General features: G+C 38.8%; 1 protein-coding gene across 7 annotated transcripts in view; it reads right to left on the reverse strand.

The window, feature by feature from the left end:
• Znf655 (zinc finger protein 655) overlaps positions 1-13,051 on the reverse strand; it is a 14,736-nt gene continuing 1,685 nt past the window's right edge. For 3 of the 7 annotated variants that reach the window (XM_033764782.1, XM_033764781.1, XM_033764783.1), the window contains 3 exons: positions 12,491-12,653; positions 2,183-2,287; positions 1-1,679 (listed from right to left, as the gene is read on the reverse strand). In XM_033764782.1, coding sequence (XP_033620673.1) covers positions 289-1,679; positions 2,183-2,287; positions 12,491-12,626 — 1,632 coding nt within the window. In that variant the 5' untranslated portion in view covers positions 12,627-12,653 and the 3' untranslated portion in view covers positions 1-288. Of the gene's footprint in view, positions 1,680-2,182; positions 2,288-8,816; positions 9,549-10,736; positions 10,864-11,253; positions 11,340-12,490; positions 12,654-13,051 lie in introns of those variants that run through there. The other 4 variants (XM_033764784.1, XM_033764780.1, XM_033764785.1 and 1 more) reach the window with 3 other exon arrangements.

A 13,051-nucleotide genomic window follows, 5' to 3' on the forward strand; every position in this document is an offset into this window, starting at 1 on the left:
TTTTTTTTTTTTTCACATATTGGAATTTTATTCCAGTACAAATTCCCCATTATGATTAAGGAATGAAGATAGTATAAATTTACCATGTTCCGTATTTTCATAGTTTTTCTCACTGAAATGGATTTGCATGAGCCAATTAAGAGTTTAGCACTAAAAGCTTTCCAACATTTATCACATTCAGAGGGTCTCCCTCTTTCTCTCATGAACTGTGATTTTGAATACAGTCTGAGCTATGACTGAACCTTTACCACATTCAGTACATACATGACTTCAACCTGGTGTGAACCTTCAGATGTTGAATGAGGACTGAACTTGACTAAATGTCTTCCCACGTTCACTGCATTCGTAAGGTTTCTCTTTGGTATGAATTGTTTGATGCTGAACAAGATGTGCACTCTGACTGAAATTCTTTTCCCATGCATCACAGTCAAAGACTTTTTCTCTGGTGAGAACTTCTTGTTGCAGGGTAAGATCTGAGCTGCGAATGAAATTTTCCTCATAATCATTACATTCATATGATTTCTCTTTCCTATGTATTTTGTGATGTTGAATAAGGCATGAGGTTTGACTGAAAGCTTTTCCACACTCATTACATTCACGTGATTTCTCTCCTGTATGAATTCGCTGATGTTGAATAAGATGTGAATTCAATCTGAAGTCTTTTCCACATTCATTACACGTATAGGGCTTTTCTCTGAAACGAATTTCTTGATGTTTAACATAGGCCAAACCACATTCATCATACTCATAGGATTTCTCTTGGTGGTGGACCCTCTGATGTTCAACTAGATATGAGGTATGACAGAAATCACTGCCACATACAGTACACTTACAAGGCATCTCTCTGTGAATTCGCTGGTGTTGAGTAAGGTGTACACTACGACTGAAGACTCTTTCACAATTGTTACACTTATAAGATTTGGTTTTGGTGTGAATCTTCTTATGCTGAATTACGTCTGAACTCTGACTACATGATTTCTCAGACTTTTCACAGGATTTATCAGATGATTCACATTTATAAGGTTTTTCTCTAGTGTGTATTCTTTTATGTCGACTAAGACTTGAGCTCTGACTGAAAGATTTCTCACATTCTTTACATTTGTAGGGTTTCTCCCTAGTATGGATTCTCTGATGTCTAGTAAGGGCTGAGCTCTGATGGAAGACTTTTCCGCAGGTAACACATTTATAAGATTTCTCAGCAGTAGAAATGCTCTCCCATTTACTAAGGTGGGAGAGATCCATTACACTTTCTTTGTATTCACTATTCTGAAAATTCTGTTGTAGATTTATGTGTTCATGTTTATCAGCAGCTGAGTTCTGGGTGAGGTTCATGTCATACTTATTGTCATCGATATTCTGTATTCTAAGAATTCTGTGATCTGTATCAAGGGTAGAATCCAGACTGAAGCTTTTTTCGGACTCATTACATTCATTGTTCTCACTGGTGAAAGTTTTCTTGCTGATTGCTATTTGTCTAAACTCTCTTTCCAGGAAGAGAAATTTCCTCAGGATTTCCTGAAGCCTTTCTAATCTGTCCTCAGACTTATGTACTTCTCTAGTCTCAGGAACTTGGGCAATATCCTGTTTGAGTCTTCCTACTCTCACTTTGTATGAATGTACTTCTTCCGAAATTTTCTGCTTAGGAATCAACAGCTTGTTCTCTTCTCTGGTTTCTCCATCTGATACAATATATAAATAGAAAATACAAATGTAATCTATACCCTGTACTTTAAAAAAAACTCAGAAGAAAACTAAATAACGTAGTATCTACTAACATAAAAGAAGTTTATTTACTCTGAAAAACAAGCACAAAATCTCAACAGCAGACATTAAGGGCACAAACAGGAGCAGCCTGGTAAGATCCAAAAGGATTGCAGAGTGGCAGAAACTAGAAGTGTGTGTGGCAGGGTAAAGAGGATAACAAGTTAAAGCATTTCAAAACAGCTAGTAGGGAAATAATTCAAAAGAATTTTAGGTAAGCAACTTGAATAGGAGTCCAGTACAACTTGTGCACAGCTAAATGAATACAAAGGGTCAATCTAAACTACAAGTAAAGACAGGAGCTCTCTATTTCACAACAAACAGAGCTCTTCTTTTTGACTACCAAAGCAGTCACAATTTGACTCAACAATTCAACTTTACTTCCCTACTAATTCCATGTGATTGATTCTGACTTACTCACCTGAACAGTCACCTCTTAAGACTTCTCTATTCTTAGTTTCCAGATCAAAGACCTGCAGATCTTGTTCCAGCTGGGAGATCCCATCAGGCTTGGAAATTGGAAATCCTGCTCATAGAGAAGGAAATGGGATGTGGCAATTTATCCCCAGAGGCTACAACAGCCATTTTTTTCTTTTAATTAATGATTAATAGAGAAAGAAGTTAAGTTCTGAGACATTATTAGGAAGGCCTGGAGTGTGAAAAGGACAAAGATCCTCTACAAGGAGCTCAGATTTATGCTCTAGAAAGAGGTGTGTTAAGCAGCAAGATGATAACTTGCAAGCAGCAGCATTCATTTAAACGTTATTCAGACAAGAAAATTTGTGCATGGGTGTGTACCTGTCTTCACAGAAGTTATCATTCACCCTCCATCTGTGGCCTAAAGATAAATCCTTGTAAAGATCTGGCCCTCAAATATCAAATATAATTTTTCTGGACTGGAGGAAGGTGAAACTCAAGCACCTGTTACCTGGCAAGCTAAACTGTAGCAACAAAATCACCAAAGACAGAACTAATGTTCCAAGAACCAATCTCAAGAAACAATTAGAAGTTCATTAAGAAAAACCAAAACATTAGGAATGTAGCTTAGCAGGGCAGCACCTGGCTGGCATGAGGCCCCGAATTTGATTTCTGGTAATAAAAAAGAAAAAAAAAAATTCACAAGAAGAATCAAAAACAGAATGAAGGAATGACTGTTGCTGGTTCCTCTTTGGCACATTTAGGTAACTAACAGGTTAAAACAGTCTGTAATTCAAACTGACTAGAAGAGTATGAGATTCCCAACACAGAAAAATGATTATTATAGTTTGGCATGGCCAGGTACTCAGGAGGTTAAGGCACGAGGATATAAGTTTGAGGTCAACCTAGACAACATAGCAAGACCTTGTCCAAAATAAAAAGGGCTAGAGATATAGCTCAGAGATACAATGCTTGCCTAGAATATGTGAGTAACCCCCACACAAAAAAAGATTGTTTCAAAAAATGGAAATGCTGTGCTCACTTCGGCAGCACATATACAATAAATGGAAATGCTTATTACCTTGGATATAAGTTTGAGGTCAACCTAGACAACATAGCAAGACCTTGTCCAAAATAAAAAGGGCTAGAGATATAGCTCAGAGATACAATGCTTGCCTAGAATATGTGAGTAACCCCCACACAAAAAAAGATTGTTTCAAAAAATGGAAATGCTGTGCTCACTTCGGCAGCACATATACAATAAATGGAAATGCTTATTACCTTTTTATATATATATATATATATATATATATTACATATACTGAATCACCCCAATGAATCTTATTGGGTTGCACAAATATGTCTCAAGAAAGAAAAGTTAGTTTCTATGTACTTGAACAGTCAATGACAACCTTACCATTAGGCTTACATTCTTGTTTATTCAACATTTACAGAGTGCCTCTTATATATAAACAGTGAGGAAATGGAGAGCCCACACAAAAAGTCCATACTTTCTGAAGCTTGCATAATGGACCTCTCTTTTAATGCTAAAGTAACAGGCAGTATGCTTTATTATTGAGCCCAGAAAGCATCTAAAAGTATACATACAAGGCCTGGTTCAAGCCACTCATCTCCAAAAAGCTTTCTCTGCACTTACTGAATGTCTACAAAATGTACTTTTGTTCCCCTTATCCTACATGTCATCACATAATGGTATTAAAGAGACTCTTAATAAGTAGTTTCAGGGTTCATCATCCTCACTCAATTTATACTTTTCACAGCAGGGACCATGTGTCTCTTATCTTGCACTTCTTTTGATCTGCTTACTAGCTATTTATTGAGTACCACTTCTGTGTCCAAGTGTCAACCTATTAAGAGCTACTCAATTTTATAAAAACACATTGGTCCTGGAAAATGTGATGACCAATAGGTACCCCTTGAGATTCTATGTGCTAGCCTATGAGTAAAGAGGTCAAAATTGATATATAAGAGAAATTTACTATGTTCCTGAATTCCAGCTGGGGATTAACAGAGTCAATTCTCCTTCTGGACACTTTTTAAAGTCCTCTGTGGCAAGTAAAATAGTTTTACTAGAGTGGGGATGTAGCCCAGAAGTGGAGGGCTTGGGCTTGCCTAGCATGCACAAGGCCCCGGGTTGGTTCAATCCTAGGCAATGAAAAAGAAAAAGGTTAAAAAAGTATGACCTAGAGCTACAGAACTTGCCTTGCACATACAAGGGCCTGGGTTCAATCCCACACTAAAACATATATACATACACACACACACACACACACACACAAAAATAGTACCTCAATTCACCACAATCGTGGACCAAATTCCGCAACCAGAATCATGGAATTAAGTTAATAAACTGAGGCACCCCGTGTACGTGTGCATATGCAAGCACACATACATATATACATATACATGCATATATACACACTTATATACATGTGTACATAATATGTATCGTGAGTGCTACAGCACTTGTCTAGCATGTGTGAGGACCTAGATTCACTCCCCAGTGTGGAAAAAATAATACATAGTGTGACATGAAGAAGCATTTAAAATTTAAGACAAACCAGCTATTTGCTTTATAGTAACATTTAAAATACAAATGCACAACACACTCAAAAAAAGGTTGCATCATGTGGGACGAGTAGTTTGAGACTCTGTATTGAAGAAAGTATAACAGAAAATGTCTAACAGGCAGTTAAGAGCAAGGACTACAGCTTAGATGAGAGAAAAGGGTTTTCAATAGGTTTAAAGCCACTTGTAACATAAGTATCATCATAGTATTAAGGGTGCCATGCCAAGAGCTTTACAAATATTCAATGATTTAATACTCACTACTCTGTAAGGTTGAAACATGATCATTTTCATCAAAAGGGAATTTAAGATGTCAAAGTAACTTCCTCAAGGCCACAATAGCTGGTGAAACTAGGAATCTGACTTTAAACACTCTGCTAGCAAAAAAGTAATGATAGTGAAATAAAACCCATCCCTTCCCCCAAAACACATACAAAAAGATAACAGTAGATCAACATATTAACAATAGAATAAAAGGTAAAAATAAAAATAACAGTGAAAAAGTGATTAAAGCATGGAGACAGAGCCAGGATCCTAAGAATTTCGAGCCATAGAAACTTTAATTAAAAGGGATCTACAAGATAATTTAGTATCATAGAAATGTAAATCTTTTAATAATAAAAATCCAAACCCCTAGGCAATAGTCTAAGCAATATACAATCTGAGGAAATTCTACTATAAAGAAAAATTTTTTTTGGTAAGGGGGATCTTGCCCTTGCATGGCAGGAGGTGGAACCACTGAGCCAAGTCCCCAGCCCTGTAAAGAAATAATTTTAGGGCTGGGGATTTAGCTCAGCGATTCAGTGGCCTGCCTTGCAAGCACAAGGACCTGAGTTCAATCCCCGGTACTAAAAAAAAAAAAAAAAAAAAAAAAAAAAAAAAAATTAACATGCTCCCTAAACTTTCATTTACATTAGAAAAATCTCATAAATATAATTCTCTGTGCATTCCAAAACATTAACTAACTAGCATGAGCCAGGCACTCATATACATAATCTGATTTAATTATCAATACAACTCAAAAAGGTAGACATTATTTTTCATGTTTTGCAGATGAAGAAAAGTGTAGACTAATTTGTTTGACATATCATAGCTAGTAAGTCACAGTAAGTTTGATTCTACAGTCCAGTCTTTCCAGTCTATCATATTGCCTGTCACAGAAAGTATTAATGGTAGTTTTCTTGCCAATGAGCTGAATGCTTTTTTCCAAAATTTTAACTCAAAACTCTGCTTTCAAAATATGTACTTGCTTTAAAATTTTTCCCCTCTAAAACTAATTCATTTTTATTAGATCTTTTAATTTTTTAATGTAAATCTCAATCATTTTCTAATTAGTTTTATTGTAGTATGGTCTTTAAAAATATTTGAAGCCAGGTGTGGTGGCACGTTTGTAATCTCAGTACTCAGGAGCTGAGGCAGGAGGATCGCTGTGAGTTCAAGACCAACCTGGGCTACATAGTGAGTTCAAGGCCAGCCTGGAATACATAATGATATCTTGTCTCAAAAAAGTGGCAAGATTTCCAAGCTTGAGGCCAGAATAGGCCACTTAGTAAGACCTTCTCTCAAAATAAAAAGGAGTGGAGATGTAGCTCAGTGGTACAATACTTGTCTAGCATGCACAAGGCCATATGTTCAATCCCTAGCACCACAAAAATTAAATAACATTTAAATTTTACTTTTTTGGCTTCTTGTTTTTACCAGAATTGTGCTAAAAATTTTTGCAATTTGGAAGCTTCATGCTTCCCTTCATGGTCCTTAATAAATATGCAAATAAATATGCAAATAAAATGTCTTCTTAGCACTGGGGGGCGGGTTCTAACTGGGCCTCATACACTAGGCCAAGCATTCTAGCACTGAGCTACATCCCTAGGCTTTGGGGGGGGGCAGGAATCGAACTCAGGTCCTTGGGCTTGCAAGGCAGGCAGCAGAACCTCTAAGCTAAGTCCCCAGCCCTACCCAGGCTTTTTTAAGAAAAAAAAAAACTACTAAGTTGCCAAGTTGTCTTCAAACATGTGATCTTCTGCCTCAGCCTCTCCGGGAGCTAGGGTTAGTCATGGGCAACCACAATGAGCAACAGCACTCTTCCACAGATACCTCTTGTACTAGACTATATTCCTAGATAGTTTTACTTTGTGTATGAATGGTCTTTCTGATCCTAAACTGTATAAACTGGTCTGTGTGTCCAACTCATCATGGTCATTTTGACCTTTTTTTGTTTTTTTTGGTACCAGGGATCGAACTCGGGCCCTTACACTTGAGAGGCAGGTGGCAGAACCACTGAGCCAAATCCCTAGCCCTTGACTTTTCTTTTTATCAGAGTACAGATAACCCATTAAAAACATTTAAAATTCTGAAGCAAAAGGATTGTAAGTTCAAGCCCATCCTCAGTAACTTAGTGACTTGGGGAGATCCTGCCTCAAAATAATAAAGGATGGGAATGTAAGACAGCGTGAAGACCCTTAAATCCCCAGTACTGAAAAAAAACAAATTTTATATGTCACATATGTCTACACTTATTATCCTAAGAGCACAAGAGTAGAAAAGAGTACAACCAACCTTCAGAGACAGATATGGATCCTAATCCCATTGACTTCTCTGAGCCTCAATTTCCTCAGACACAAAGCAAGAATAGTATCTTCTGTTCACAGAGTTATAAGGATTAAGTGTTATAAAAACATACTACCTAGTAATACATTGCTCAGTAAATAGTAAATAGTAGAACATTCTGTGGAAAATCACTGCTGCACTCCATAACACCAACTTCAAAAAGCCATGGGTATGTGTAAAACATTCCTGACCTACTGACTCATTTATCACCAACTAGAATTTGGATGTTTGTTTCTAATGCCACCTACTATAGAGCACCTGCCACAATGACCCATATAAAGTGCAACCCACCCCAACTTTATGGATCAAAATCTTTAGCACTTATGGCAATTTTCTTTTGGGTACAAAAGCCAGTTATTGCCAGGCGTGATGGCACACACCAGTAATCCCAGGACGCAGGAAGCTGAGGCAGGAGGATCACTGCAAGTTCCAGGCTAGCCAGGGCTAGTCAGTTTAAGGCCAGCCTGGACTACATAGTAATAGTAAGACCCTGTCTCAAAAAAAAAAAAAAAAAAAAAGGGCCAGTTATTTATTCATTGTCAACAACACAAATATGCTTCTTTTAAAATTTAATAGTGAAAATTACTTATTATACACTTTTCACTTAGTTATTCCTATTCTGCATATTTACTACTATCCAATGGAAGCACTTAAAGTTCTGCTGTGATTGTTTTGTTGTTTTGCGTTTCTGAGACAGAGTCTCGCTATGTAGTTGGCCTTGAACTTTGTAGCCCAGGTGACCCTAAACCTTCAGCAATCCTCCTGCCTCAGTCTCCTCAGTGCTGGGATCACAGGCATGCACCACCACACCTGGCTCTGCTGAGACTGTTCATACTCTGTACATTTACTAGTACACAGTGAAAGCACTTAACCAAAGGACCAAAGTTCTAATGTCTATGGCAAATACAGTTCAGAGCTACTGCTATGGGAAAAAAGATGTGAACTGTAAATGGGACTGTAAGTTAGGAACTGAATTATAAAGCCCTCTGTTACAATCACAAACAGTATAACATTCAGTAAATAGTAAATAGCAGAACATTCTGTGGAAAATCAGTATAAATTTCAGGTGCAGTTCACTGAGCCCACAAATACAAAATGGCTTCCCATAAAAACAATTTCTAAGGAGATTCTGCTGACCTTGTCACAAAAGCAGCATGAGTAGGTGGGCTACTTGTAGTGCACCTGGTATGTCAAAATGTGCACGTGTGTCCTGTGTGTATGCGGAGAGATGACGTGGAAAATGGAATAAAGCTCAGTCTCACTGCATTTTGTACTACTAGGTAACATTATACCACAGTTTATAAGTTTTGCTATGAAGTTTCTTTACTCCAAAAATTAGACAGATTAATGTTGGAAATTCTGTAATTAAGTAGAATTGACAACAGTTACAATTTTAATATATACATATATATATATATAATTTTACATTTTACAAAGTTATTAAATATACATTCATGTTGATGCCCTGAAAAAAAAAACAGATTTAACTTCTTTTGCCCTCCCATTTCCCCTCCATCAAACAGTGCTAAGGAACACTTAATCAGGAAAGGTACTATAAATACATCAATCTGTATAGCACCACAGAGTCAGTGGGAGGAAGGCGGCCTTTGAAGGAAGGAGAAAACCCTGTTGTTAAACATAAGGAAATCCCAGGGGTCACAGGAGAGTGAGGCAACACAAGGGGCAGGTCCTGCTCACTACAGAAAATGGGGGCACACACCCTATGTGCCACATTCTAACATAAGACCACATGTGAAGAGGTGAAGTTGAACTTTTGAACTCTGCAGTTTCTCAGAACATAAGCATCTGACCACCAAGTGTGGTTTCTGAATGAACTGGGTTCAAAATGCATCTGGTTGCCAGAAAAGGCTTCCTCAACTCATCTTATAAATTTAACAAAGGTCATTTGAGAAGCTACAATTTTACACAGTGGTGGTATTCCAGGGAGCATCTATTCCATCAACCAAGTTTAATGTCTTACAATTGTGCAAAAGGAGCTTCCGAGCAGGGACGAGGACTACCGATGGAAAGCCGACACTTGGGCCATCTCTTGGAGATTCCTGCTGAAAGTACTGCAAGTGTTTCTCCAGAGAAAGCACTTGCCTGGGTATGACTCAGAGCTGGGCAGGAATTCACACAATGAATCCGGGTGGTAGGAAGACGAAGAAGTATGCCTATAAAGATCAAAGAGCCAGGAATGGAAAACACACTAAAAACCTTTCCAGTGGGCAGACTTCCTCCCCACAGTTAAGATGACCAAGTGAATCCTAAGTGTAATCAAGGAAACAGAAATGTTCTGCACTCCACCAATATAGGCAAAGCATAATGAAAAAAGAAAGAAAAGAGTAAGTACATATAAACTCTTACAGAAGCAGAGATAGGACAGAGAGAGAAAGAGAGACGGAGAGACAGAGGGAGAGAGAGGAACAATGCTATTACCAAGGAGGCTACCAACAACTCCCTGCTGGCACTTGTCAAATGCATTATAAGTACCTAACTCTAGCTGCCTATTGTACCATTCAAAATGACAAAGGACAGACATGGTTTAAAGATTTTTTTTTGTTTTTCTGGTTTTTTTGAGACAGGGTCTATGGACATCAGGCTGGCCTTGAACTCACTATGTAGCCTAGGCTGGCCTCAAACTCACAGTGATACTCCTGACTCAGCCTCCCAAGTGCAGGGATTACAAACATGTACCACTATGCCCAGCAAGAATTAACCCTTTTGTATGGGGTAAATGCCTGAGACTTCTTCTACCCTGTGGGTGGTTACTTGGGTTCACCATCATGATAACAATGAAATGTACTTATAGTGAGTCATACTATTAAATCAAGTTTCTCAAATTTACTTGTGTGGAGATGAATCTGGGGATCTGAAGAGGTAGGAGACTATTCAAAAAGGGTTTCAGTCACTTTTAAAAAAGCATTTCTTCTTAGGAAAATGGGAAACTCTCACAAACAGGACAAAGATACCAGAGAAGAAAGAGCCTGGCTGGGGCTGGGAAAGTACTCTATAGAGTCTCTTCCAAACCAAAAAAAAAAAAGAAGAAGAAAAAGAAAAAGAGACGGTGAGAACTTAAGCAAAGCACGAGCAAGTTTCTCTTTGCTAAAAGGGAACAAACAGATGTCTCCAAAAGCAGAAAATATGAACTTAGGACAAAGAGTAGAATGTCTCCTCTTGATACTCCCAAGCAACCTTAAATATCCTTTCCAGAGGAGATGTCCTTAAAGATAAGAGGATTCACAAGTTCTAAGACCTGAAATCTGAGCCATACTTTACTAACCTTCTCAGAGACTTCACATTTACTCAGAAACAAGTAAAGAAATCCAAATAGGTAAATTGAGTTATAAGAATGTCCTTACCCAGTGAGACCACGTTCCCATAATTCTCTAACATCACTTCTCTGTAGAGGTCCCTCTGAACAGGGTCGAGGCATCCCCATTCCTCTCGAGTAAGGTACACAGCCACATCCTCGAATGTCACAAACTCCTGAAATAACACATCCTGGCTGCTCTGGGGAAACGAGGCCACTGTAGCACCATGGCCAGGAGATGAAGATGACAGAGAGAGTTTCCAGTGTGTATTTATGTTGGGGAAGATGAAGAACAGATTAAAATATAGGGAGTTGATCCCACAACCCTTAAATATCTAGTTAAGTGCCCATCACAGCACCATGGACAAGGAAGATTTGCTCATGGTGTCAGGGAGATGGGAAAGTGGTTTGTGTGATGTACAGTTCTCCGAAGAGAATCAATTCCCAAACTGGTATCTGCTAGTGAAAAAAATTCTAGATAAGGTTTAAGAAATGGACTGAAAGAGAGGCCACACTCAATCAATAGCAAAAGTCCCTGAAGAAAAGCAGAGGGTTCCTCAGCTCACCTGGTACCTGGCTGTCAGGAGTGCAGCTGCCTGGTCTCCTGGGCTTCCCTCGTGGGGAAGAGCAGGCACCTGGGGAACAGGTGGAGCTGAGGGAGGAGAAAGGATCAAGAGTAAGAGCAGCCCTTCCACAGGGCTCCCTTCAAAAGGCCTCTCCAGCCCAAGGGCTGTTAGTGGGACCCTCTTTCACATCAATATTCTACTAAAACCAAGGAATATATATCAGGTATTGCATAGCTCTACTATGTCCCTCCTTAGTACTTGCATGACTACCTTATGCGTGTTTAGGCCCATGACACAGGATTTTATTAGGAAATCTCCTTTTTCACTTTATCCACATAACCTGACACTGTTATCACAGAAAGGTAAGTACTGTCCCTGCTCTGTGATGGGCAAAGCATAAAGATTTGTAGTGACTTATCAAGACCAGAGTTATTTAGTAGACTTCTAATAGTTTCCCAGACATGGTTCTATAAACTCCATTAAGTTTCTGTCTTACAAATAGGCACTGTCTCAGCAATCAGTGTGTAAGGCTTCCAGGGATAAGGAACAGACATCTGTTTCTTCGCAATTCTTTCCACATTCCCACAATGTCCCCACAGCACCCTACACACCATGGCACTCCTCCTGTAGTGCTGACACACAATTATTTCTGACCCCAGAGCTGGCCACAGCAATCTAAGAAAACAGTCCTTAACAAATTTGAAAAAAAAAAAAGAAAAAAAAAAAACTGGCTAACTTATCTATACACGGCATTAAGTGACTCTATAGTAAATGATCCCTTTCAAACAGGCATTGTGTTCAAACAAGGAATTAAACTGTTGCTTTCTTGACCAAAACTAAATTAGTCACAAACACTGCAATTGCGACAGAATGGCAAGTGGCAAAGCAGCAGTTCTCAAGGAAAGAGATACTAAGTGAAGCCAACAAGGGTTGGGAAAGGTCCTAAATCTAAGAGGAGGTGAGAGCCAAGCAAGAATTATGAGATGTGGCAAAAGCAGCATAGCTCAGAAATTATTCTAGATGTGGTAACTGGGATGGAGTGAAGGTAGTCTGAAAGACATAAAGCCACAGAGTGAGTGACTAATTAAAGATGAACCGTCCTAAACAGAGGGGCCCTGCCCAGTCCTCCCTCTGGGGGCCATTTTCTTTTTCAAGTTGCTGACCTCATCATAGCAGGCAGGTGGAGGAGCCCCTCTAAGCTCCCATTCTCCTAGACACAAGTGTTTCTCTGCCTTACCCCCAGTGAGTCCCTGCTCCATGTCGGTGTCCTGCATGAACTGAGGTTCTGGGGAAAGACACTCAGACTGGGTCTCCAAAGACTGAAACTGGACCCTTGGTGATCCTGTGGCTTCTTGGGCTGCCAGTTCCTCCATCCCTGTTCTGGAGAACAATGACCATCACTGCAGGGTGAGATTAGGAGAAATGATTGGAATAAGATAAAAAAAAAAAAAAATCACATTACTTCATATCCTCAGGACTTAAGAAAATATCTTACATACTGTAGACACTCAATAAAAGCTCATTAACAATGATTAACCACCGAAAATAAACAACAGAAAGGAACATAGTTATTATTCAACTTCAAATATTTCAGATCCAAATCATCAGGTCCAAGTATGCAAGTTTATTTGAACTCCACTAATTCAGAATTTGTGGTATTTAAAAAAAAATTTGTTAGGCATGCTGCACACACCACCTATAATTCCAGCACTGGGGAGGCTTAGGCAGGCGGATCACCAAGATCGAGGCTGGTCAACTACACAGCAATTAAAAAAAAAAAAAAAAAAAAAAAAAAAAA

This window comes from Fukomys damarensis, unplaced genomic scaffold (genome assembly GCF_012274545.1).
Source record: "Fukomys damarensis isolate Sample0158 unplaced genomic scaffold, DMR_v1.0_HiC HiC_scaffold_17, whole genome shotgun sequence".
Classification (NCBI taxonomy): Eukaryota; Metazoa; Chordata; class Mammalia; order Rodentia; family Bathyergidae; genus Fukomys; species Fukomys damarensis.